The sequence below is a fragment of the Triplophysa dalaica genome, chromosome 9 (assembly GCF_015846415.1).
Source record: "Triplophysa dalaica isolate WHDGS20190420 chromosome 9, ASM1584641v1, whole genome shotgun sequence".
In the NCBI taxonomy this organism is placed as follows: domain Eukaryota; kingdom Metazoa; phylum Chordata; class Actinopteri; order Cypriniformes; family Nemacheilidae; genus Triplophysa; species Triplophysa dalaica.
Genome location: NC_079550.1, coordinates 17,198,543 through 17,224,800, shown reverse-complemented (window position 1 = coordinate 17,224,800; position 26,258 = coordinate 17,198,543). Strand labels below are relative to the sequence as shown.

The 26,258-nt window shown below is 36.9% G+C and overlaps 1 protein-coding gene and 1 long non-coding RNA gene across 7 annotated transcripts; one reads left to right on the top strand and one right to left on the bottom strand.

Annotated features, from left to right (window-relative positions):
• Window positions 1–780: 780 nt before the first annotated feature.
• Window positions 781–6,551, top strand: LOC130428931 (uncharacterized). Its single transcript, XR_008907514.1, has 2 exons — window positions 781–3,076; window positions 3,400–6,551. It is a non-coding gene; the product is annotated as an uncharacterized LOC130428931 (long non-coding RNA).
• A 1,419-nt stretch (window positions 6,552–7,970) lies between these two features.
• On the bottom strand, window positions 7,971–25,713 carry LOC130428833 (NXPE family member 3-like). 6 transcript variants are annotated; one of them, XM_056757102.1, is made up of 10 exons: window positions 24,745–25,713; window positions 24,224–24,395; window positions 23,982–24,152; window positions 10,606–10,673; window positions 9,997–10,419; window positions 9,510–9,925; window positions 9,313–9,389; window positions 9,010–9,213; window positions 8,557–8,894; window positions 7,971–8,447 (listed from the first exon to the last, which is right to left on the bottom strand). In XM_056757102.1, the coding sequence occupies exons 3-10, from the start codon at window positions 23,986–23,988 to the stop codon at window positions 8,253–8,255; spliced, it is 1,728 nt and encodes a 575-aa protein (XP_056613080.1). In that variant the 5' UTR covers window positions 23,989–24,152; window positions 24,224–24,395; window positions 24,745–25,713; the 3' UTR covers window positions 7,971–8,252. The 6 variants fall into 6 exon arrangements, with proteins under 6 accessions (XP_056613080.1, XP_056613081.1, XP_056613082.1 ...); XM_056757103.1 differs by having other exon boundaries at window positions 23,982–24,149; XM_056757104.1 differs by having other exon boundaries at window positions 23,982–24,131.
• Between the last annotated feature and the right edge of the window lie 545 nt (window positions 25,714–26,258).

Here is a 26,258-nt window from a genome sequence, read left to right as displayed (position 1 = left end):
TATCTGTGTGCACACGTATAATGTCTTATCCCTTAAAAAATCGACGTAGCAACCGCAAAAGCACAAAACGACACTGAAGCGGCACGAGTAACGTTAGGCCTCAATCGACATCTGTAAAAGTAACGTTAGCCCTCCGCGACACAAATCTGGAAAAGCATTCCCTGAATATCGAGTAAGTAAATTCATTCAACAAACTGTGCATATACAATTTTCCAAGAACTGACATAATGCGTTTAACTCATGACCTTGCGTATATTTGTGAAATCAGACTTACCTTTTTGATCTCGCGCCCTCGCAGACCACTTTCTATCGTGCTCTTCCCTTGGCCAGACCAGTCTCGCTTCAAATGACGTCCTCGATCAGAAAGACGGTCAGGATAACGGTCATATTTTCAAACATAAAATGGCGCGCACAGTTTCATTGGCCAGTTTCATGAATGACAGACAGATTAACCATCATAATCAAAGCAAATAAGGTTAAATAACCAATAGGAATTGTTTCAGTGTGGTAAAGCAGCGCAATCTTTTATTGCTGTTGATAATATTTATACCAGAAGGTTCATGCTAAAAATGTAAATGGATAATAAAATAATAATAATAATGATCTTAATAATTTAAAAGGCAGAAATAATTTATTCTGTGCATACATTAATTAATTTAAAATATGGATCTTGTAAAAAAAAAGTTGATTTATAAGTGTTTTATTACCCCTTTTCAACCATTTAGCATTTCAATCAAAATTGAAACAACAGCTGTCATTATTTCAACCATATTTCAACGTTGAAGGTTGGTAATGTACCGGTTGGTTTTCAACCATTTAGCATTAAACGTTATATCAACGTTGATTCAACGTTGAAACAACAACTATCATTATTTCAACCATATTTCAACGTTGAAGGTCGGTCATGTGCCGGCTGGGTGACGAATGTGAAGCATCAGGGGGGATTTAAAAGTGGGTATACGCAATACTGACTGAAAAATAAGTGGGTATACGCGGTGTACCCTGGACTACACCTCTGCATGAAACTCACTTTTACTCTAATATATATTTTAATTTTCTGATTAAAAGGTCCTTTGATTCATTACTGAAAATTTATAATTGGTTAAAACTTCAAATCAAATGTTTATATTTGTGTTTTGCAGCTGTAAACATTGCATCACAGATTAATTTTTGAGCTTGTTTTACAATATATAAAAGTATAATATATACAAATTTTCTTGCATGATTTTCATTCCTCTACAATTCTCAGTTTCTGCCACCGTTTCCCATATCCCAAGAACTAATCGTGTTTTTTCGAGTTTTAGCCTTGCTTTGAGAAATTCATTAAGGGCAAATGAAAGGAAGAAAAATGTCAATCTCATTTTTGATGATGACACGACCTGAATGAATGTTCTCTTTATTGTAGTGACAGGCTGTTATTTGCCATACATCCAAAATATAAACACCAACATTCGAAAAAGCCCATCGCAGAATTCTGTCCAGCCGAAGAGAATACCAGTCACTACCAAACACATCCTAATACAAAACACAGAGGGACAATTTATATACATTTACAAGTATGCATAAAGTTACAACCATTACGAAGATACTTTTTTGTGTTTCCTTCTTGCCTTATAGCCAGTGTTTACAGTTTTGATGATAAAAGTAGTTGCTGGTGCTCGCTGTAATAAATCTACAACAGTTTTGCGGATCCTCAACACTTTGTGGGTGAAGTAATCCAGAGGGTATGTGGTTAAGTGTGATCCCAGATTTAAGACAAAAACAGTGTGAGTTACTCCAGCCAGATCCTTAATCTCATTACTGAAGTAGTGCAGATTAGCAACTTCAGTTTTCCGACACCACAGAGGAATACTGTTAGTAAATTATAATCATACCAAACTAAAGTAGCCTACAAACATGTAAGACATTTGATTTTTGTATTTGTTCTCACTTGGTACAGCTTTCAAAAGATCTCAAAACACTGTTTCATGGTAGAATCTCCCATCATGTAGATGTGTTTGTCTTTCAGGCATTGTGTTGTTTTTTGGGGAGTAAATTGACGAGTTTTACACACAAACGATGTCCACACATCATTCAGGTAAAAGCCAGCTGGAACTAGTGAGTGCAAACCAGGACGACATTTCTCTCTTACATCTGCATAATGTAGTAAAACAGTGACTTAGTCAAATTGTAATTTAAATTACATTAAATGACATTTTACAAATCATATATCAAAGACCAACACACCAATTCCAGCACTTTCAATTGAGGGAAGAATGTTGAGAAGGCTTTTTTGCCCCTTGATACCTTTGTTGGTTTGGTGCCATGGCAAAGAATATATTAAAATAGTCTCGCAATTGTTTTATCACATTACACACAAGAAACTAGTTAATAACCAGCAGGTGAGGTGAAGGAGTTTGTGGTTGTAACACATCTCCATAAAATGGAAGGAAGGAGTCGGGAACCGGCAGACATTTTAAACATTTAATACAAATAATAAGAGCCGGCGGCCCCTTACGGACGACCGCCGGCGAACAAAACATAAATATAAAACACAAGACCATAAATACAAACTTAACATAACTTCGGGCCCGCTCCTCTCTCTTCGACGGTCCGGTCGCTCGTTCCTTTTATATGCTCCCATCTCCTACGTGATTCAAGCCCTGTGTGCGCACAGCTGGCGTTTATTCACAATTACTCACCGGACTCGAACCACGGTCTCGCCCCGCCTACTCTACTACAGTGGTGTTGTGAAGTTTTGCAAAGTGCTGAAACAAAAGACTGTATGGAGGTTGTTTCTCCTTTTCTTTACACAAGACCAGATGACCTACAGAGGATGAAGAGCCGGCAGTTGAGTCCTTAATAAACTAAATTATGAAGTATATGAAACACATAGTAAGATGATGTGGGAATATGTCTTGACTAGTGGTGATTGATCTTTTTTTTACAATTACTATGTTCTGCAGCTTAGGCTTTTTTGAAAACATGCATGGCAATTTCCAGTATATGAGCAGTTTCTCAACTCAACAAGAAACACAACATTCCCAGACACAGAACAGTAAACAGCACCTTAAGACACGATCTTTCTCTGTGAACGGTAAAATCTCTTTCTTTACTTTCACTACTTGGACACTACTTTTTCTAATATTTTAGACAAGTACGGGAGATTTGAAATCGGCCTTCCAAGCTTCAAAGTTCATTGGGGTCCAGGTTAGGTTTTTTGATAAGAGGCTTAATGACAGCCAGCTTAAAGGGTCATGGAACATGGGCTAGAATAATTGACGAGTTGATAATGTTATAAAATGGGCTCAATTGCAACAGATGGTTAGGCTTTTAATAATTTAGTTGGAATTGGGTCTAATAAGCATATTGTCAGTTTGGATGTTGCAATAAGTTTAATTAAATCTTCCCCTTTTATAGGTGAAAAACACTGTCGCTTTTCTTTTGGGGCGTACATGAGAGTACTTGGGGGAAACTCTGGCAGGGATTGGAAGTGCAGACTCCGGCAGTTCCAATGGCTCCAGGGGTTCAAACGAGTCCGCATCAGAGTCCGAAGAACCCTCGTAATCAAGTGAAGTGAATGTCCAGAGCATCCTCTCACAGAAAGCCCATAAATCCTCACAAAGGGGCAAGTGGGCCCTCAACACAACATCTCCCCACTCATTAGCAGAGCCAGTGAGCCATGCGAGGATAAAAGCCACTCTAGACCCTTCTGTTGGGAATCGATTACTCTGTTGGTGCATCCTGGCCATACATAAGGACAAGAAAAGATGGCAAGAATGGGATTCACCACCAAATCTCCCCGGTTCGATGAGGTCAGATTCAAGTGGGTCGCCCGGGCATTTGAAGGAGGGCTGAATGGAGGGAATCTGACCTCGCTGACTCCATATAGGTCAGACATTTCTGTCAGGAATCACTCAGGAGTCAAGTGCAGGGTTCAGACAATTTTTGAAGTTCACAGACAAACCCCGGAGGATCCACTGGAGTGGAGAGATGTAGTGGGACAAGAGCAAAATATGCACAACACAGATAATCATCCACACCACATATAAATAACACGTACCCATACAACTTCGTCAGGTCTAGTTTTTTCTATGTTAAAGAGATGCTTACCTCTGAGTCCCGTGGATTTTACCTATTATTTGTGCCTGTGGATGTTACCTTTTCACCTGTTCCTTGTTTTCCATGGATGTTTTTCCTGTTCCAAGTTTCTCTGGATGTTTATCAGTTACTGTTTACACAATGGCGCAAAATTGGGATATGTAGTATATGCGGTGCATTTAAATAAAAGGTTATAAATAATAATAAAAATATAACGAAAAAACATTATCTAAAACGTTCTAGTCTCACTTTTGTCTAGCATTTTAAACAAGTTCAATAAATATAAATCAAGTTATTGTGTCAACCAATCCCTCTTTGACAGTGACCAAATGGATCGAGCAAAGAAACTTTCCAAAGCACAGAACAGAACTGTTCCACCCTGCTGGTCGATGATGCTGCCCAGGTAGGTAAAGGACTGTACTTCCTGCAGGACATCTGTTCAGTGTGATTGGGTTGATGTTACTGACGTTGGGCTTAAGGATCTCGGTCTTCTCTTTGTGGCATTCAACACACTGGTCTCCTCTTGCATCTGCTGCTAGCTGTGGGAGAGGATTGCAAGGTCTAGGTCATCAAGTTGAACCTACAAGGTCCACTGAATCCCATTCCTGCTTCATGATCCAGTCGATGTCAATGAGGAAGAGGAACGGGGATAACAAGCATCCCTGTCAGACTCCAGTGTTCACCCGGAAGTTGGTGGTGAGCTATCAAACGCCTTCTCGTAATCGACGAAGTTGATGTACAATGATGCGTTCCACTCTAAAGACTTCTTAAGTATGATGCGCAGCGTTGCAATCTGGTCTGTGTATGATCCATTCTACAGGAAGCCAGCTTGCTCATCTCTTAGTTGTGAATTGACGGCGTCCTTCATCCGCTCAAGGAGGATCCGATTGAAGACCTTGCCTGGCACTGACAGGAGTGTGAGAATTCTGTTGTTGTTACAGTTGCTGAGGTAACCTTTCTAAGTTAGATAACCCTCCTTCCAGTCAGTCCGTACCTCTTCCTTCTACCAGAACTTCTTGAAGAGTGGGTACAGCATTTCCACTGATGAGTTCAGGTCTGCTTTCAGTGCCTCTGCTGATATGTCATCAGGTCCAGCAGCCTTCCAGTTCTTCAGCAAGGTGATTGCTTTTCTGATCTCTTCTCTGAAAGTCGGCTTGTCGGCTTGTCACAGCTGATGGGGAGATCTTCGTCGGCTGGGTTAATATCATGTTGAATTTGGTGGTGCTGGTCTCTTCAGGAGTCCCTCAAGGTGTTTAGCCCATCTATTCATATTCTGCGCTATTCCTGTGATGGTCTTTACCTCCTTGTCCTTGACAGGTCATTTTGACTTCCTAGACAGTTTCTTTGTCGTGTCGTACAGCTGTTTCATGTTGCTGTTGTGTGCTGGCTGCTCCGCCTCATCTGCCAGTCCATCTATGTAGTCTTTCTTGTCCTTCCTAATAATCTTTTTAACTGCTCTATGGGCTTCTGCTAATATAACTTGGGTCTTGTTTTTTGCTGCCCAAGTCCTGCTGTTGTTTATTGTTGTTTAAGATGCAAGCTGTGCAGTCAGGCCCATGTTCTTTATATAACGCGAGCAAATGTGTCTTCTGCAAACAACGTGCAGCACAGACCACCAGAGAGATTGCGTGTGGACAGTGAAACAGCGTAATGATTGACAGGATGACAGAGACAAGAGCGCAAAATAACTTTTGATGATAAAAAAAATATTTCTGCGTTCAATGTAAATTAGTTTGTCTTTGTTTTACTCAAATGATGTTGTGTTTTCATAAAATGTGAAATACAAACTTAAAATGTTTTAAGGCAAGGGGAAAATCCAAAGATTTTTTATTTATTTGCAATATAATGTCTTTTATCCATCTTATTTAGTTTTTCAATAAAAGTTGAATTATAAATGCACAGTAAGGTATGTTTAACAAAGGTTATTTTATTGTTGTGTTTTTATTAAATATAACTGAACCACAAACTAAGCGCGAGTATGTCATGTGAAACATCTTATTTGTCTTATTCTGATTACAATAAATAACGTTTTTAAAACTTTTTGTTGAAGGAAGTGAATAATATAAATGTAAAACTTTGAAGATCCTCACCTGCACATCTCTAATGGACTACAACTCGATTTATATTTGGGATATTTAAAGAAGTTTTAATTTTTAAAACTGAACAAGCTTTTTTGTTAAAGGATGTGTCGAGCAAGGCGGGACGAGAGCCACGAGGGAATGATGCGGTGCCGGTGATACGAGTGATAATGAGTGTCAGCTGCACGTTGGTCCGGCTCTGTATCTCTCGCGATGGAGATCAGAAGCATAATAGGACGAACGGAGAGTGTACGACGAAAGAGGACCGGGCCCGGACATATGTTTTAAGTTTGTATTTATGTTCTTGTGGTCAGCAGTCGACCTGGAGGTGGCTGCCGGTCTTTTACTTCCATGTTATTGTTTGTTTATTTTGATTAAACTTTATTGAATGTTTGCTGGTTCCCGTCTCCTTCCTTCCCTACTTTGAACTATGTTACAAAGGGAATAAATGTCAAAATTCTACACTCAAAAAAAATGTTTTGCTGCCTGTTCAATTTACTTAACTTGCTTAAGTTAAATCAACACAACTTTTTGAAAATATGGTAACAACATGATTGTTTTATTTTAAGTCATATAACTGAATCCATTCATGTAGGGACAACATAAAGGAGTTGAGTTGTGTTGTACTAACATAAAATAGTTATAAAGGAACCCCCGGCGCACACACACACACACACGCACACGCACACGCACAAGTCGGAAGCGGGAATCGAACCCCCTAACCTGGAGGTGTGAGGCGAACGTGCTATCCACTAAGCCACCGTGCCCCCCTCCCATTTTAAGAGTTATTTTCTTAAATAAGTGTTTTATATTATGCATTTTTCAGTAAAAAGAAACACTTGTTAGTGTTTAATGTTAATTTATCTTAAAAGTTTTAAAGAGTTAGTTATATTTTTGAGTTTGGTGGTTACCCTTGTTCAGAAAAGTGTTGCCTTTGGTTAGGTCGTGGGCAGTTACAATAATTTTTGTTGAGTTCCATTTTCTTATTTTTATTCAAAATAAGTGTGTGATGTACCATTTAATTAACACAGTTATGAGCGATTTACTTAAAACATTATGTTACAGTTAATATTATATCACCTTTTCCATTTAAGCAACTAAGTTTTGTGGGACCGGTTCACATAACTTTATTAATTAAATACAACATTTCATTTCTAAGAGTGTAGACTACACAAGTGAAACTGACTTTTCTAATAAAACAATAAATAGCGTTATTTGGGGTTTAATTTAGGTATAATCGGCAAAAGATCCAATTTTTTTTTTTTATCCTGATATCCATTAATAAAAACGACAATCGTCCGATTATTAAAACAATCGTTAGTTTTAGCCGTAATTTATTGTGTATGTCTGAACATAAACTTTTACTTCTTTTTGGTAAATTGTTTCATTCTTTTTTAGATTGTTATTTATCTTTTCAGTATTGTGTATCTGTTACACTGTTAAGCAGTTGGAAAATAGTTTCTGTAAAAGGAAATCTTCAGGCATTTGTGATAGAGGCAAATCTGATTTTCACCTTCATGATGTAAAATATAACTAAATGACTCCAAAGGTAATATACAACTTATTTGTATTTGTTGCGTGTTTACTGTATTGGGGTGGCCGATGGGGGGGCGCTAATACTGATCTTCCATACCACTCAGAAAATGTTCTGTTGCGCTCCTAAGTTTACATTATAAAGTGAATTTGAGTTACGTTGGTGATCATCGTGTTTGTCTACAGCGTATGTATCGTTAGAGAATCACACTTTGATCACGTGTCTCCACACCATGTGGACTTTTCCCTGATTATGTAAAAAAAGATCTTTATAAAACTCACTTTTACTCAATTTATTACAAGTTAAAATTTAATTTGATTTATTTCTGACAATTTATAATTGGTTCAAACTTAATCAAATTTTGAATTGTGATGTGCAGTTCTCAATATCATCACCTGACAGATTCATTTTTGTGCTCGTTTTGCAATATGCATACGTATTATATAAACACATTTTTATTCCTCATTTAAATTCCTCCATCATTCTCAGTTTCTGCCACTGTTTCCCATATCCCAAAAAGTAATCATGTATCTTCAGGTTTTAGCCTCAATTTTAGAAATTCATTCAGGGCAAATGAAAGAAAGAAAAATGTCCATCTCGTTTTTGATGATGACAGGACCTGGATGAATGTTCTCTTGGTTGTAGTGACAGGATGTCATTTGCCATACATCCAAAATATAAACACCAACATCCTGAAAAGCCCACCGCAGAACTCTGTCCAACTGAAGAGAATACCAGTCACTGCCAAACACATCCTATTAAAAATCAAAGAGGGACAATTTATATACATTTACAACCATTCATAAAAAAGTATCTTTGCAAGGGTCGTAACCTTGGGTGTTTTAGATTTTTTTTCCTACTAACCTTATAGCCAGTGTTGACAGTTTTTATGATAACAGTAGTGGCGGGTGCTCGCTGTAATAAATCTACAACAGTTTTGCGGATTCTCAACACTCTGTGGATGAAGTAATCCAGAGGGTATGTGGTGAAATGTGGTCCCAGATTAAAGACAATAACAGTGTGAGGTCCTCCAGCCAGATCCTCAATCTCATTACTGATGTAGTGCAGATTAGCAACTTCAGTTTTCCAACACCTCAGAGGAATACCGTGAGCTCTCCAGTGTAAATCAATGTTGTTTCCCACATCCACTGCTAGAAGAGGACCTGCCTGATACAGTACATGTAGATTCATCTGCTTCAAACCTGCAGAGAAAAATCATCTAATAATTATTTGACTAAGTTCAGGTTAAATTATAATCATTAAAACTAATGTAGCCTAAAAACATTTAAGACATTTGTTTTTGGTTTTTGATCTCACTTGGTACAGCATTCAGCAAGAACTCAAACCACTGTCTCATGGTAGAATCTCCCATCATGTAGATGTGTTTGTCTTTCAGGCATTGTGTTGTTTTTTGGGGAGTAAATTGACGAGTTTTACACACAAAGGACGTCCACACATCATTCAGGTAAAAGCCAGCTGGAACTGGTGAGTGCAAACCAGGACGACATTTCTCTCTTACATCTGCAGGATTAAGTAAAACAGTGACTAAGTTAAATTTGTAAATTAAATTACATTAAATACAATTTTCAACATATATCAAATAACATAAGGCCAACATACCAATTATTGTACTTTCATTAGAGGGAAGAATGTTGAGAAGGCTTTTTTGCCCATATATACCTTTATCGGTTTGCTGCCTGGCAAAGAAAATTGAAATCATATTGTGTCCCCATTGTTTTATCATATTACACAAAAACTAATTAACAACCAAAATGTTAAATACAATATTATAAAAAAAAGGATTCAGTTATTCTCACATAAACGTTGCTTCTTTGGCAGTCATACGTTTAATATATCCTCCCATGGAGTGATACACACGGGCACTGCATGGCAAAGATTTGGGTTTCTTGCAGCGCCATTCTTCTCCACTACGAGAATCTTTGTATTCACAGCAGCTATCTCCTTTTCCCACCCTCTCCAGTCCATTCTTGTCCCACTTCACATTACACTTCACTATTTCCTTTAGCCTGGTCCCATTTGGTCCTGGTCCTTCAAAATATCCATTAAAGAAAACTCTGTCAGAATCAGTGTCTCTGTGGTGCTTGAGGACCTGCACACCTTCACTGGAGTGGATGAGACGCACAGCCACCTGTGCTTGTCCCACCCACGGCAGGAGAAAACGAACAGAGTAAGAGCCGTTGAGCAAGTCCAGCACCTCTCCAAATACACTGGCCTGTGACACAAGAACGTCTCAAACAACCATATACCACATGAAGATGTATGTACTTTGTATGGATGCAGTACCTTTTTAGATGAGAACAGCTTGGCTTGAAAGAAATCCCCTCCATAAGGTTTGGGTTTATTTTTAAAATCTCTCGCATGGATCGTAACATAAATCTCCTCTCCTATTCGGTAGCTGTTTTTCAGGTTCTGAATGATGAATGTGGAGTGAGCTGAACTTGTACTCTTGGACACATCTGTGACTGATCGGTCTGGTCCAGCCCAGTAAAGCGCCTGCTGTAAACTGGAGTAATGTTCTGAACTGATTCCAAATTCAGAATAAAATGAGCCTGTTAGTGACCCAGACTCTTCTGAAATGATTTCTATGACACCGTCAGCAGGTGAGGTGAAGGAGTTTGTGGAGTTGTGAAGTTTCCCAAAGTGCTGAAACAAAAGGCTTTGTGGAGGTTGCTTCTCTTTTTCTCCACCCATACAAGACCACATAACCTAAAAGGATAAAGAGCCAACAGTTAAGTCCTTCAAAAACGGAAATATGAAGTAAAGGAAACAAACAAGTAAAATGATGTGGGAATGTTGTCTTGACAAGTCGTGATAATTGATTTATACAATAACAATGTTCTGCATATGCTAAGGATTATTTTGAAAGATACATTGATGAGTTTCTCAATTTACCAAGAAAGAGGTCATTCCCAGACACAGACCAGTAAACAGCACCTTAAGACACGGTCTTTCTCTGTGAACTGTAAAATCGGTATGTTAGCACTTGATGAAAATCCTTAAATCACATACCCTTTTTTTTGTTAAGTAGCCTATTAAACAGATGCCTTCTGATCCCGAATTAAATAAGAATTAAATAACAAATATGACCAGAATATTCAAGTTAAATCAAATTGGTTTACCAGTAACTTTGTAAACATAGTAACTTTCCGCAATTTAACTCCGAGGTAAATGTTAAAGCCGTTTTAGTTGTTTAAAATGGCCACATGCAGCATCTATCAAGTGTAAAATACTATAATTTGATTGTTTCACTTGGAAATAAAACCATAAAAAAAGAGCGAGGATGCGGTGGTATTTTACAGCAAAGAGCAAACCATTACTAAACTGTATCAGAATTTTTAACAAGGCTTATACAGCGATCATTGTCAGTTATATATATATAAATGTTGCAAATATGCAAACGCTTATGAAATGCTACATTATGGAATGTCAGTGTTGCTAGTTTATAACTAAAAAACAATGTGCACTGTACGCTGGCCAAGCACTGTATACACATTTGGCAAAAGGCGTTCAACCATTAATTCCCTCCTTAGCTAAACGAGATTGTCCTTATGAAACCTTTAAGGTACACTGTAACGAATTGCTGTAAAAACTACAGAGTTATTTAACAGAAGCTGACTGTTTTTTAAATAATACAGAATATTGCCGTAAAGTGCAATGCATTCTGGGGTCACGTGACGGATTAACTCATATGTACAGAATATTGCTGTAAATTTCAAATCTACAATGGCGGGATGTTCTTCAACAGTCGAGATTGCGGTAGTGCGCAAAATGAGTGATTCACACCTGAGGTAAGTGACTTATTAAGTATTTTTTCCCATATTTGGTAACTATCATACTGGTAATGTTATATAGAGGTATCTACATTCGCGTTTCATATTGGTAACCCCGGATTCAACCTCCATCCGCGGGGAACGAATGAGTCTTGCGCGGGGTTTCAGCAGCGCCGTCGCGGTAAGATTTCAAACATTCTCCGTCGCTAACGCTATAGCACCTGAAGACAGAAGTTGTTCATGTTATTTAGAGTTTTTGTTCACACCAGGAGCGAAGGCGGTATGTTGCATTTTATCTGGCAGATAGTAACCAGTGAAACACTTTTCAGTAGCTCATAGATCTTTTGTTGAAAGGATTCCATATACATTGTAAATTGAATGTGGCCCAAAACACACAATATTTTGTTATTGTTTGGCTGTGGAGTCTTTCAGGTTCCTTGGCTCCACTATCTCAAAGGACCTGAAGTGGGAGACCCACATAGGGCCCAACAAGGGTTGTTCTGTGTGCTTTCAATCCCTATCAGGTTTGCCTCGGGTACAAAGTTGATTCCAAGTGGACAAGAACGGATAGTCCAGACGGCTGAAAAGATCATTGTTGCTTTCTTTCTCACTCTTGTAAAGTGGAATCATGACAGACTTGATACACCCTGTACACAACATCTTCGAACTTTACCCTCTGGCGGTGCTTCAGATGGATTACTAGAGCATCAGGACATATTACTTTTAATACATTTGAATATTCACTCATTTTCAATCTAGTTTACATACAATATATTACTTCTACACAATTGTCTATTTACAATTGTATTTTATTGATACTTTTGTATATTTTCTACTCTGTTTTATTATTATGTGTCTGCTGATGCATTTGGATGTCTGCACTAGAAGCTTCAATTACCAAATAAAAAATCCCTGTATGTACAGGCACACTAGCAATAAATTGCTTTCTTATTTAGACTTATTTTGGCCCACAAATGAATTGTTTATCTTTAATTAACAATTTTTCTTTCAGCAGAGTCAAGAAAAAACTCATGGTTGTTTGGTAATCATTTCTCTGTCATTGATTTACTAAGTCTCTGAAAACTGAAAACAAATAACTAAAATATATATAACCAATCGCAATTGGTTTGAAAAACCACTGAGTTGCATACACACCATTCTAACCAGCAGATGTCAGCAGCAGCAAAAACAAAAACCATATAAAACAGGAGTAACCCCTCCCCCATCCCAACCCTTACACCTAAATTACTCAACCCCCCCCCCCATATTTTAAATATATACACTATTTTTATACTATAACACTTAAAATACCCTATAAGCAACCAATATGGCTATCATTGTTGAATAAACTGTAGATTTGTTGAGATGTTTGTAACTGTAATTTTAACGTGTTTACCATAGTATTTTACCAAAATTGTGTTTACCAATAATAATTTAAACTACATAGCATGAACTCAAATCAAGTAAATGTTACAGAAATACAATTTATTAGAAAACCCTCAAGATTTCAGCGTTTGCTTTCTAGATTATGGTGAACTCTCATTCCAAAATATGTAAGAATTTTATGAGACATATTAAAGTGTTTCAAATATATTTTCCTCCTCAAAACAGCATAAGATGAATGCTGTGATCAAACTTAATAAAGACTGACTTAAACTAGGCAATAACAACAGTTTCATATAATTTCAGGAAAAACACAAATCTACAATCTTTAGAAATGGGCAAGTGTACACGGATTCATTGCTATATGGTATTTTAACTGATCATACAAGCATCCTGTCAGTTTCCAGGGAAATCAGAGTTCAAGGCATTGGTCTCAAATCATCTTTATGTCTGTCAAGACTCATTTATCAATGTAACCTATAGCATGCAGTTTGATTTTAATACAATGCCACATCATTATCATGTCCTTTTCGGAGATGTGCCTAATAACATCAACATTTCTTCACAATATCAGACAGCAGTATTTGTAAGACGCTTTAAAAATCAGATGTTGACATTTCGCTCTGTCACTTTACTCTACAGCAACCTAAACTCTCACAGCATGACATCACATTGCATTTTATTGTAAATGTAAAATGAAGGTACGTGGGATGCACATATTGGATTTGACCTATTAAGAAATAACTGATATTTAATGAATAGCTGATAAGTGTCACAATCAAAAGTGAACTACAATTATTATTTAAAGGGTGTTACAAATGTCTCTAAAATAAAACTTACAACTGCACTAGCGTTTTACTTCAAAAATTCAAAATGACTAGCTTTCCTTAGTGTCATAGAATAATAACATGTCATACTGTAAAAGGCATTTCAACCGTTTTAGTGCAGCTTTGATTTACTATGAACAAAAGCATGTAGAAAACGTCTGAAGTACTCATAAAACATAATGACCGCTGCTTCTATTTAGTTAATTACTTCTGTAATTTATTATAAAGTAATTAAGAAAAAATTGAGTTAGTTTGTAAGGGCTTATGATCACAAATTCACAAGTTTGAAACCTTTGTATTAAACACCTTATCGTGATAATTTTCCTGTTTAAAAGAAATGACATATCATATGTGTGTAATTTTGTGGTCAACGCTGACTTGTCATATCAGCAGGCAAGAAAGAGCACCTTTGACCAATGATAGACCTTCCAGCACGGCTCCTACCTTTAGGGACACCCCACCTTTGAGGACGCCAATTTTTATGACCTGCAGAGAACCCTACTTGAAACATTCTGTGATTTCGGACAAACACATTGTCCAGTTGTCCCGCTGCATACATTAACAATGGAGTGGTTCATAGTATATTTCCAGACCAATAACTCGTGAGCTAAACCTTTTCATTACAAACAATTCCTTAGACAAGGATCTACAAAGTAGTTCTAATCAAAGCTTGCAAGCATTGCTTTAACAACCCAAGGTTGTGGGTTCGATCCCAGGGGATTGCACATACCTATGTACATGGGCGTAAATCTCCTTTAACAGTAGGGGGGACAATACACATAGAATTTCTCAAGAGACAATTCTCAAAAGAAATTTTTGAAGGGACACAAATAATACAGTCAAAATTGTACTTACTACAACACAAAGTGACAATATGCATTAGGTTCATAGGTTTCTCATGCAGACTTGCAGTCATATTATAACTAAACTGAACTGTCACATACTGTAATACAAGTGAACAATAAAGCTTATTTTCATTGATATATTTTTTGTCTCTGTTGTGAAGACAGGAAACAAATATATAAACACACAACCCATGACACTACATGTTAACAATGAGTCAATTTTAAAACACTTGTTATCCTGATTTTTACTGCCACATCGTCTGACAAAGTCACCGTACATAATGAGTGGTTGTTATTTTCTCCTGTAGTGCACTGCCTCCGCCAACAAACTTTGTTCATGTTAGTGTAGCCAAACAAACAGTCAGTAACAGTGACAGATGCTTAAATTCTGTGTTGTACTCGTTGATGAATCGCCCGAGTTTCAGTAAACTGAATGTTTATCTTATCCGCCGCGCACATACTGCACAAACAGATGCTGAGAAAACGACCTTCTCCAACTGAATGAAAGCTGTGCACCTTTTGTGGACGCTAGATATAGTGCCACCTTCACAAAATTGTAACCGGTTTGTTCGCGGCTGTGTGTGACACGGAACCTGAATGGCAGGATTGTTGGCTAATTGTGGCCGTTAATGTTCACATCATGCCAGGTCGCCAAAAAGAAAGCAATGCACTTCCCCACTCTCCTGCACTCCTACACCCCATCAAGATCCTCTATTGCCTTCCCATAAGGGCAGTAAATGGCTCTCCCGGTCGTGCTCATTCACAACTCTTTCCTGGTGGAACATTCTTCCTAACTCTGTCCGTTCAACTACATCTCTCACAACATTTAAAAAACTACTTAAAATCCATCTCTTCTGTGAATACTTGACAAACAAATGAAATAAAAAAACACTAACCCTTTATCTCAACAGGTAGTGGTCTAGCTTCTGTTGAAACCTGTAACTTTGTATTGGGACTTAATGTGCTTTGGCTCCTGTATGACATATCGCTTATTGCTCCTAAACTCTTTGTAAGTCGCTTTGGATAAAAGCGTCTGCTAAATGTACTGTAAATGTATTTGCAGTGTGTAACGTCCTATGTACAAGCTAAAGTTAACTAGCTAAGTAACGTATTAATCGCTAACATAAGCAGATTCATGAAAAAATACATCGATAATCAGCATTTTTTCAACAACAAATTTATTAATGAATCAGCATCAACAACATTAAAGAGAATCACTTCATTTAAAGTGAATAAAATAGCCTTCTTCCTAGAGTTCAACAACACCTGATGAACTGAGCCGCATACCTGACTTCAATGTTTTGCGCAAAGCGCCCAGGTGAGATTAACGGGGAGAGCATGTGGGCCAAACCACTGTGAGAGGCAGGGCAGGGGGAACTTAACAGTTTCTAAACTTAAAACTCATTTTTTTTAATTGTATTTTCTTCTTATTACACAATTAGTTTAGGTAAACAAAAATATATTTATGACAATAGGGAATGGGAGTTTAATTAATTGGGGGAGGCAACCTTCGGATGGAGGGGGACGGGTCTCCTCCGTCCCCCCCGGGATTTACGCCTATGCCTATGTATAAATGTATAGGATAATGCAAAGTCACTTTGAATTAAAGGGTCTGCAAAATGCATAAATGTAAGGTGACATGGACAAGTCCGAAGGGACTGTCTGCAAAGTGACTGTAAACCCGAAAAGCGTCATTAATGTCACACACTGTAGTGTCACCAAATTCAGTTTACACGTGAATTCTCTCCTGCTGAATTAAATTTGGATTTAGTTATACTACAGCATGTAGCACTGAAGTAAATTACTATTTTTAGTATCTTAATGATCTTCGGGTTTTGCACTTTGCAGACAATCCCTAAGGTCTTGTCTCAGCCGGTTGCTGCTGGAAGGGATACTCCTACGACTGAAGTGGTGCAAAGTAATTACATATAATCTCGCAATATGATTACAATAAATTACATTAGCTAACGCCTAAATCTACGCCAACCCTTAAGCTAACCTTACAATTATAATACAAATATTAATCTTCTGTTTTCAGCGTGAAAAAAATTATGCGATATTGAAGACCAGTGGCGGTAGCTGTATCCCTTTTAGTCAAAACCCTGGCTGCCGTCTGTAATCAAAACAAGGATTGGTTTGTTGAAAATAAAGTTGAAGCTCATTGTTTTCTCAAACTTTTAAAATATAGTGTTTATTCGAACTCGAAAAATGTTTTATCCAGCTTTTTAAACAGGGTGATTTAAAAAATAATATATAATATTATAATGAATACAATTCTTAACTTAAATAAGTGAGTAATTAATAAATAAAACCCTTTGACATCCTTTTCACAGTTTCCATATTTTATTTAATATAAACGACATGTTAAATTTCACGAAAATGATTGCACTTTGTCCCGGAATGAAAGAAAATATGCTCTCTGTTTTCTGGGTATGAGTTACAGAATTTACACAATATATAAACTCTCCAGAAGGAAAAATATTACATACTAATTTTAAGCTCACCGCAGCTTTCCCCTCAAATAAATATGGTTAAACAACATTTTAAACGTTTAAATTATTCTAAGATTGGTTTATAGCATACTAATGCTGTTTTATATTAAATAATTCAATACATTTTGTATGCATTTCCTATTTTAAAGCTAAGCAAATACATACAATTTGTTCCACAAAGACAGTTCACAAATACAAAGTCATTATTATGGAATCAAATATATTTCCATGATTTTCCGTTTATGTAGCATACATTACGCACGATGCACAATATTCATGTTCTTATACTCAAACGATGTTCGCAGGTCTAGTGGACTTAAATTTGAATTACAAAATGGAATTACATTAAGCTTTATAAATTACATCTATTAACTTGGGCGCATTTATTCAAAGCGACTAAAAAGTTAAAAAACATTTACCTTTTTACAAAGAGCTAAACAATAATTGTGCGTTATCATTTTCACAAGTAGGATACAAAGAAACAAAAAATTTAAACTTACACAGATGTTTCTGACTGTCAATCTTCATTTTATGTGTTTGATAGCCTAAATTTTGAAGTAGTTAACAACACGTCCAATGGTGTTATTATTAATTTGTAATGTGATTTCTTCCCTGGCCATTGTGTCGCGTTTATATAATATACAGGCACACCCTCTGTGAGGTCATGGATTAGTCTGACGCTATTTGTTGTGGGGGGACACGATGCAGACTTATTTCCAGATTAAAAAAAAAATCATTTCCTAATAACAAATCGTAAACGTTAAATGGTGTCACGCAGTTGCAACACTTCCAATTTCTGTTTAATTCAATTTCCCCTCTAAATTCGTGAGAAGAAGTTGTGAAATGTTGTTAATTTCTTGATTTAAACTTATTCTACCTCACATAATAACGGTTAAAATAAGTTTTTATTAAACATAATACTACAATCATGAATAACATAATAGGTATTGTTCACGAGTGAGGGAAGGATGGAACGGGAGATTGACAGACAGATCGGTGCAGCTTCTGCAGTAATGCGGTCGCTGTACCGGTCTGTCGTGGTGAAGAAGGAGCTGAGCCGCAAGGCGAATCTACTTTACTTTAATCCCTTACTGCCAACCGCCAGTGAAATAAAAAGATGATTTTATTTTGACATCCACAACACAGGCAGATGAATGCGCACACGGCGGCGCGCAAGGACGGTTCTTGTTAGAGCCGATAATAATTGTAAAGTCATCAAACAATATGTTCTCTATTTTAAAATGTAAGTTATTGTAAATGTCAGCATTATCTAGGTATGATGACATAGTAACCACTCGAGGGCCGGCGAACATTCTGTCTCAAAAATGTGACCAAACCGCATAAAATGTGTATGTCATTCAATATCTACCCCTAGGCGCCTGGTGGGAGAATGTTTTTTCTGAATACGACGGTAACATCGAGTGCAAGCCCCTGAAGCGTTGGACTCTGATGCTTTGTAGTTTAATATGTATATCGTGTTTTTTCTGACATACGTGTCAATATGATAACATAGTTTACATCACATCGAGTTAGATTACTGAGAACTAGCCTGTAACTCTGTCTAAACTAATATACTAATAACACTTGATATGACAGTAGGCCTGGGCAAGTGCAATGTGGATATGACAAAGTAAACAAGCATAATATTATTTAGGTCTTTTTTGCGTTTTTTCTTGTAACCTCTATATAGCAAATCTATGCACATCATTTAAAAGTGGCATTGAATGAATGTGATCAAAAAGTTATGCTTGTTGTCTGTTAATTTTGTTTACTCTTTTATCCAAAGTATCCTGCAGCACATAAGCCATGTTGATTAGAACATTTTATGTCCAACTTTCTTTAATTATGTAGATTATGTAGATTTACAAACATGTAAGATGATTTTCCATGTTTATTAGGCGTCTGGTGCTGCTTATGTTAGAGAAATCCAGTGTTAATCAATGTATGTAAAGTTGAGGGGCTTGTTATCCTATAATAATTGATGTCTTTACAGCTCATTATGAAAAGGAGAAAGGGGCCCAACCAACAGCCAGGTCTAGCCAGACAGCACCTTCTGGAGAGAATGAATATTTGTTGTGTTCTTGTATGAATATGAATTAACAATTAATATTGATGTGTATTGTTGTTTTCTCTTGTCATACGACTTCTATTGTAGTTAATGTTAACCATTTATATTCCTCGGAATTATAAATATCATAACTTTCGCAATCATCAACTGATTTTCACAATTCAAGTGTCGTCGTAAAGGGAATTTTCAGTGTGGGAATTTTTTTAGTCATGTGATCCATTTTGAGTTTAGGGGTGTTTGGAAATTTTACATTATCTGTAGAGTACTGAAGAATGTCAAGTGAAACAAGATCTTATTCAGTTCAGTTAATCAGTAAATATGTTATTTCCCTACATGTACTCCTGAATGGAGGCTTTCGTAGATATTACGTTTATACGTAATGCTTCAACTACGTTGAATGGTGCAACTCAGAATTTAGTAGTGCGTAAGTTGTAAACTAATGCCCATTTTGCATGTGCAACCGGTGCGTTTTATGTTAGGCTTGTTTGAGATGGCCAAGTTCTGCGCAGAACCGATTTGAGCGAAAGCTATGCCGGCAAGAAATGTGTCCGAGTACGTCCACCTTGCTCTGATGTCATGCTGATGTGTGTCAAAAAACACTAGCGACGGTCAGGCGGCTGGATCGGATTATTAGGCTCGTTTGAGATGCGTCTTTTGAATGATTTAATCAATTAGTTACGTAATTACATTTAATCATTTAATTAGTTTTGTCTTATATAGAGGTGAAGTCATAATATTGTGAGTGTTTTAATACATGGATTTGATACCCAAGCTATGCTGATAATGAAGTGCTTGCAGCAAAGGAATGTGAGTTTGTGGGGGAGAAGGGGCATCTTCGGCTGCAGTTGTTTAGGGTGTTGGGGGAGGTATTTGGAATGTTGTTTCAGAAGTGTTTTGCAGAACCCAGATAAGGCAGAAGTTGGTGATTGGTGGAAACAAGGAAGATCCTGGCCCCCGGCAGAAAAGAGATCGGCGTGAAATAACAATACATGCCTTTTTATATGTGCCGTGGGGGTTGTTGTTCCTGGGAAGGACAGAGGCGCGCTGTATTTTTGTTAATCTGATTAATTAACCTCAGTTTGATTAGAAATCGCCTCTCTCCAATTTTTGGACATGCAGGACATTTTAAAGTCCAACACTTTGCTCGCCTGAAATGAAGACGAGAGTATGAGGCTGCAGTATATCAGATTTGTTTCATTATTCTGTGTGAATAAACTACGATTCGCAAATAAATAAAGACAATTTCACAAACATTTTTTAAATCCACATATGCACAAAAAAGCGAACCATAAATATATGTTAGACGTTTCATAAAATAAATGAAATTCACAAATAAATACAATGAGATTTACAAATAAAAATTATTTACAAATTTATTTAAATGGTATTTATTTGTCGATCGCCTTCTTCACATTTGTGGATAGTTTTCTGCACATTTGTGGATCGCTTTCTGTGCATTTGTGAATCGCTGCATGCATTTGTGGATCAGTGCACGCATTTGTGGATTGCTCTCTGTGTATTTGTGGATTCTGAAAAATTTCTAACGTCAAATCGTGCGCACAATCCACAAATAGGTGGACTCCGCCCACTATCTACGCAAGCCAATCGGTTAACTTCCGCTTTTGTTGTCCAATAGGCCACGTTCTAACTTCAGCCAATCACGTAGGGAGCTAACGTGGCGATTAGTGGCGGTCTAAAATGTGTGTTATACTAAAAAATGATAATGGCCTCTTCTTTATACTCTGTAATGATCGCTTGTGTCCCTAGCATTGTGAATTTCTTTGTCATTCATAATTTAAAAAAAACGTGATTTCATCAGTCACATCGGTTTATCCCATTCCTGAATGATCTCTGCTGCTATCGCTACACTGTTCTGTTTACTGTCATTGCAAACTCTGCGCACCTTGAAAGGAGGCACGCGCCGAGTGTGTAGATCGAAATAGCTGCTTAACCATTCAGTAACAGATTATATTTGATCGAATGCCAAAATCGGAATTTAGCCCTTTGGTACATAAACACAATAAAAAGGCTGGCTGGATGACCAAATCAGTACCGACTCCCTAGTCACCGGGATTTTCCACTCCAGTCCGTGCACGCTGTTATCAAGTCATACACGTTTAAATACAGCAGATATGTAACAATACGGACAATGCAAAGGAACACAAGCGATCATTACATAGTATAAAGAAGAGGCCATTATCATTTTTTAGTATAACACACATTTTAGACCTCCACTAATCGCCATGTTAGCTCCCTGCATCTTAGTGCAGAGCAAAACGTGATTGGCTGAAGTTAGAATGTGGCTTATTGGACAACAAAAGCGGAAGTTAACCGATTGGCTTGCGTAGATAGTGGGCGGAGTCCACCTATTTGTGGATTGTGCGCACGATTTGACATTAGAAATGTTTCAGAATCCACAAATGCACAGAGAGCAATCCACAAATGTGTGCACTGATCCACAAATGCGTGCAGCGATTCACAAATGCACAGAGAGCAATCCACAAATGTGTGCACTGATCCACAAATGCGTGCAGCGATTCACAAATGCACAGAGAGCAATCCACAAATGTGTGCACTGATCCACAAATGCGTGAAGCGATTCACAAATGCACAGAGAGCAACCAACAAATGCGTGCACTGATCCACAAATGCGTGAAGCGATTCACAAATGCACAGAGAGCAACCGACAAATGCGTGCAGCGATTCACAAATGCACAGAAAGCGATCCGCAAATGTGAAGAAGGCGATCTACAAATAAATATCATTTCAATACATTTGTAAATAATATTTATTTGCAAATCTCATTGTATTTATTTGGGAATTTCATTTATTTTTTGTGGAACGTCTAACATGTATTTATGGTTAGCTTTTTGTGCATATGTGGATTTAAAAAATGTTTGTGAAATTGTCTTTATTTATTTGCGAATCGTAGTTTATTTACTCAGAATAATGAAACAAATCTGATCCCATAGCAGTAAGGGGAGGAGTCAAAAAACATAATTCTTTTGATCAGCGCAGTCATTGAAGGGCAACTGCGCCCGACTGAAGAATCCGATGCAGCCGCCTGGCCGTCGCGAGAGTTTTTTGACAACGTCAGCATGACATCAGACCAAGGCTGACGGAACTGATCACCTTCCAGATAGCAGACCAACACTGAATCAAGATTAAATCAAGGTTCATGCATCAACCAAGTTATCATTGAATCAATGTTGAAATTGTATCATTTATTTTTAATAATGTTTTAACCCTGGAATAACGTTATTTCAATGACGAAAAATAGATCAAGGTGGGCCTAAAATCAAGTTCAATTGAATTTCAATTACTCTTTTAACATTGAACTGTGATTGTTAAATAAATCTTACTTAATTTACAGTAAGATTCTAGTCCAGTAAATCATGGACACCATGTTGTATTTTCTTTAAATAGGAGCTGGTAGGAGAGGATGTTGGCAGATGTAGACAGTACTGAAGTATTTACTTAAGTACACTTTTTGAGGTATCTGTACTTCAATGTTTTTTTCTCCTGGAAACTTAATACTAACTTCAGTACATTTAAAATACATTCTTTTGACTGAACTACGTTTCTATCAAGATCTCCAAGTCAAAGTTAATTACTATGAGGCATCTTAGAAAGTCAGTAGATAATTAGGAATAAGGAAGGAATTCGACACTACTCATAAAAACTACTTAACATAACAAATTTATACAAAAATTGCATGTCTGACATAACATATTTAAACCAGAAAGTCACAAACTCCAAATATAACAACCTTGAAATTACAAATATTTATGTACATGCATATTACAGCGTTGTCCTGTGACTAAAATGTATAGATTCATATGTATCTGTTGCCATAAACCACAACAAAATTTGAGCAACATGGTAATGAAAAAAACATACTAATACAGACTGCAACCACAGTGCTTTTTTCAGTACACACAAACAAGTGAAATCAGGGGTTTTCATTTCGAGCAATGCCCCCAAGTCGTTCAGGGGCATAACGGAGACATTTTTGGATGGTCGCAGTAAACGTCTATTCAGAGGCCTGGTTTTTTTCTGCCTTCATTTGCTGTTGTAGCGCATCTGAATTTTTTTTACATTAATTTACAACTGCACAATATTTTAAAACTTTAGACAGGGGGTAGTGTTTCATGTACAAAAATAATTGCAACTTAAAATTTCATAATGTGTATGTTAAAGTTAAACTGACATTGAGAAGTGAACAATCTGATTTCGCTATTGGCCAGTATTCAGTACCAGTTCAAGTTTGGACACGCATTTGCAATGATCACTCAAATTTGGTGATAATCAAAAATCACATCTAATTAATTGATTTCATAAAAATAACCCTTTTACTAATAACAAAATGAAAAGTTGTTTTTAACTTTATATTGTGAAAATAATGTGTAAAAGTATTAGTCTTTCAAGCATTAGCTGCGTTTATTAGGCGTCTCCTGCTCTCACTTCCACATGTGTGTGTACTGAGGAAAGTGCTGTTTGTTTTCGATGGTCAAAATTTGTTTTGTGTATTCTTCACGTCCACATCACGATGCATATTAAAAACTTTTCCACAGCTCTACTAAATATGGTCGAGTTCAAACTGGATATGCACAAAAAATGTATTTGTACTGACAGTGTAGACATAGTCTAACTCTGGCATTACACAATTACATTTATTTTCAAGAATTTTTTTTACAACTATAGATGTAAATTCTTTATTACTACACTGATTTTCTTACTTCCCAAGCACTCACTTGGGAACACCAACATTAACATAAGTACCTTGTACACATCATTAAAGTTTCAACCCACCAGATTTTGAGATCTAATACTACTACGAAGACATTTCAGTTTCAAAACTGAAATCAAACACAGTAACTTACCAAACATGCACCTCTTGCGTCTGGTGTCTTTAAAATAAGTTTTTCGTTTCAGCTCATCTTTTACCTTTTTCCCAGCTCAGTTCATCTGAGAGGCAAGCTCATGGGATAAAGTACAGGCCAGCATTTTTCTGATACACGCCGCAACTGATGCTACACAGAAACATATTTCTGCTAGAAAAAAGGCTAGTATTGGTGTGTTGAATGAAAGATATGCCTTTGAGAAAAAATGAAATAACATTTACCATCACACGTCTAACATCTTCAACTCTGTAATGCTTTAAAATGGGAGTGATAGAGGTAACGCAGAAGTGATTGGTAGCTGCTGTCTCATGAAACCATGGACCTCTAGACGGAGTTCTTTTACTTCGGACACCAGTTCAGCCAGCGTGTCGGTCAGCTTAGAATATGCTATGTCTTGAAAGCAAAAGCAATATAAAAAACAGAACAATATGCCAACAACTATCAACTCAGGGGATTGCATATGCCTAAGTATAAATGTATAGGATATTGCAATGTAAGTCGCTGCATAAATGAAAATGTAAATGTAACTTTAAAATATACATTTCAAGAGATGAACATTTAACATCACTAGACTAAATGTGCTCACTTTTTGAAGACAAATGGCATTAAACATGATTAACAGGTATCATTGAATGTTGTCAAAAAATATAATGTTGTCATAAAAACAACCACTGCATTCTCTGACCTTCAATGAAAAAATAACTCCTATCACAATCACCAACTGTCAGAAATGTATTCTTACCATGTGTGAGAGAAGGTTGAAAATGTCCCACTGATTGGCAGTGTTGAGCAGGTATCTGTGAAGCAAACAGTGTTAGGATAAAGTCCCTTTGAGTTTACTAAACATGCAAGTGATTGAATAGCTTGTGATCCATATATGTTTACATAAAGAACATAAGCACTGGTTACAAAAAATACGTTTATTCTTTCTATCTTGCTACTTAAGCTAAGCGATGGATCTTTAACAAACAAACACACGTGTCCTGTGATGGTACAGGTACCAGACACGAGTGCTCAACTTTGTTACTTTCATGTCATAAGATTCAGTGTGCTCAGCTATCAATAAAAATGTTTTTGATGTGTTATACTTTAAATCAGGGAGATGACCAAGTGCCTGAGACACGCATGTATATGAAAAGTATGATTCTTTATGTATGAAGTTTTGATATATTACACATATTTGTTCTTCTTCAACCTTCAACAACTATATTCTTAACAACAGCAATTTAATTTCCAATTTTTATGCACTTATCTCCTTCATCTTTGGATAATGCATATCTATAACTTTTCTATACTGTTTAGCTAAGCTAAGCGGAGGAGGTATTGGGCCATCAAAATGTAGACCATGAAAAATGCAGTCTTTGAATGGCACTGGCATTTGTAAACATGCGATTTTAGATATTCTTTTTACTACCTCCTGCAAAGGTTTATGTGGCTTACGCAAAAGACGCTTAATTTAATTTCAATAATTCTCAAATATTCTCACATTATCTAGAGGCCAAAAAGCTTATACTCATCAGCAAGGTGTTTTACCTGATGTGTATTGAATACAATTTCATTGGTGCAATATACAGTGGGTACCAAAAGTATATACGCCCTTACAGATTTCACTCTTTGTTATATTGCAGCCATTTGCTAAAATCATTTGTTCTTTTTCTTCCTCATTAATGTACACACAGCACCCCATATTGAAAAACACAGAATTGTTGACATTTTTGCAGATTTATTAAAAAAGAAAAACTGAAACATCACATGGTGATGTGGCCTGGCTTTTACAATTAAATTCAACCGGTGTGTGGGCACGGAGCATCATCAGCTTTGTGGAAATTTCACTTATGTCTTGAGTGGACAATCGAGTGGGCAGCGAACGTCCTTTTGTCCACAAATTCAGTAGTTTCCTAGTGACACCTAAACAGCAAACATGCATATAGTCTGTTGGGAACATAGAGACCATTTTTACTATACCACTTAAAGAAGGCATCTATCCACAGTGATGTTCATCATCAAGCATTGCATCAAAGTCAATATCAGTTTGTGGTTTGACATTTGTTTCAGGATATGTCATCTTGTTTTTCCACTCCCCTATTTGGCAACATTTGTTGCACCCAGAATTAACATTGTTAGCTTTAGTGTGTTTTACAAAGCCGTGAGCAGTTGTGTCCCACACAAATGAAGAAACAATAGCTTCAAACATTCTACTACCGTAAACAATGACAGTAGGCCTACTCATCAAGTGTGTCAAATCTGTAACAAAAA

Excerpts from the sequence above, each read along its gene's own strand:
- LOC130428833 (XM_056757101.1), bottom strand. The coding sequence starts at position 17,558 with ATGAAGATTGACAGTCAGAAACATCTGT. Across the intron at positions 10,420-10,605 it reads TGGGAATGACCTCTTTCTTG|GTTATGTGGTCTTGTATGGG; the intron begins GTAAATTGAGAA and ends TTATCCTTTTAG. Across the intron at positions 9,926-9,996 it reads AGCTGTTCTCATCTAAAAAG|GCCAGTGTATTTGGAGAGGT; the intron begins GTACTGCATCCA and ends CTTGTGTCACAG.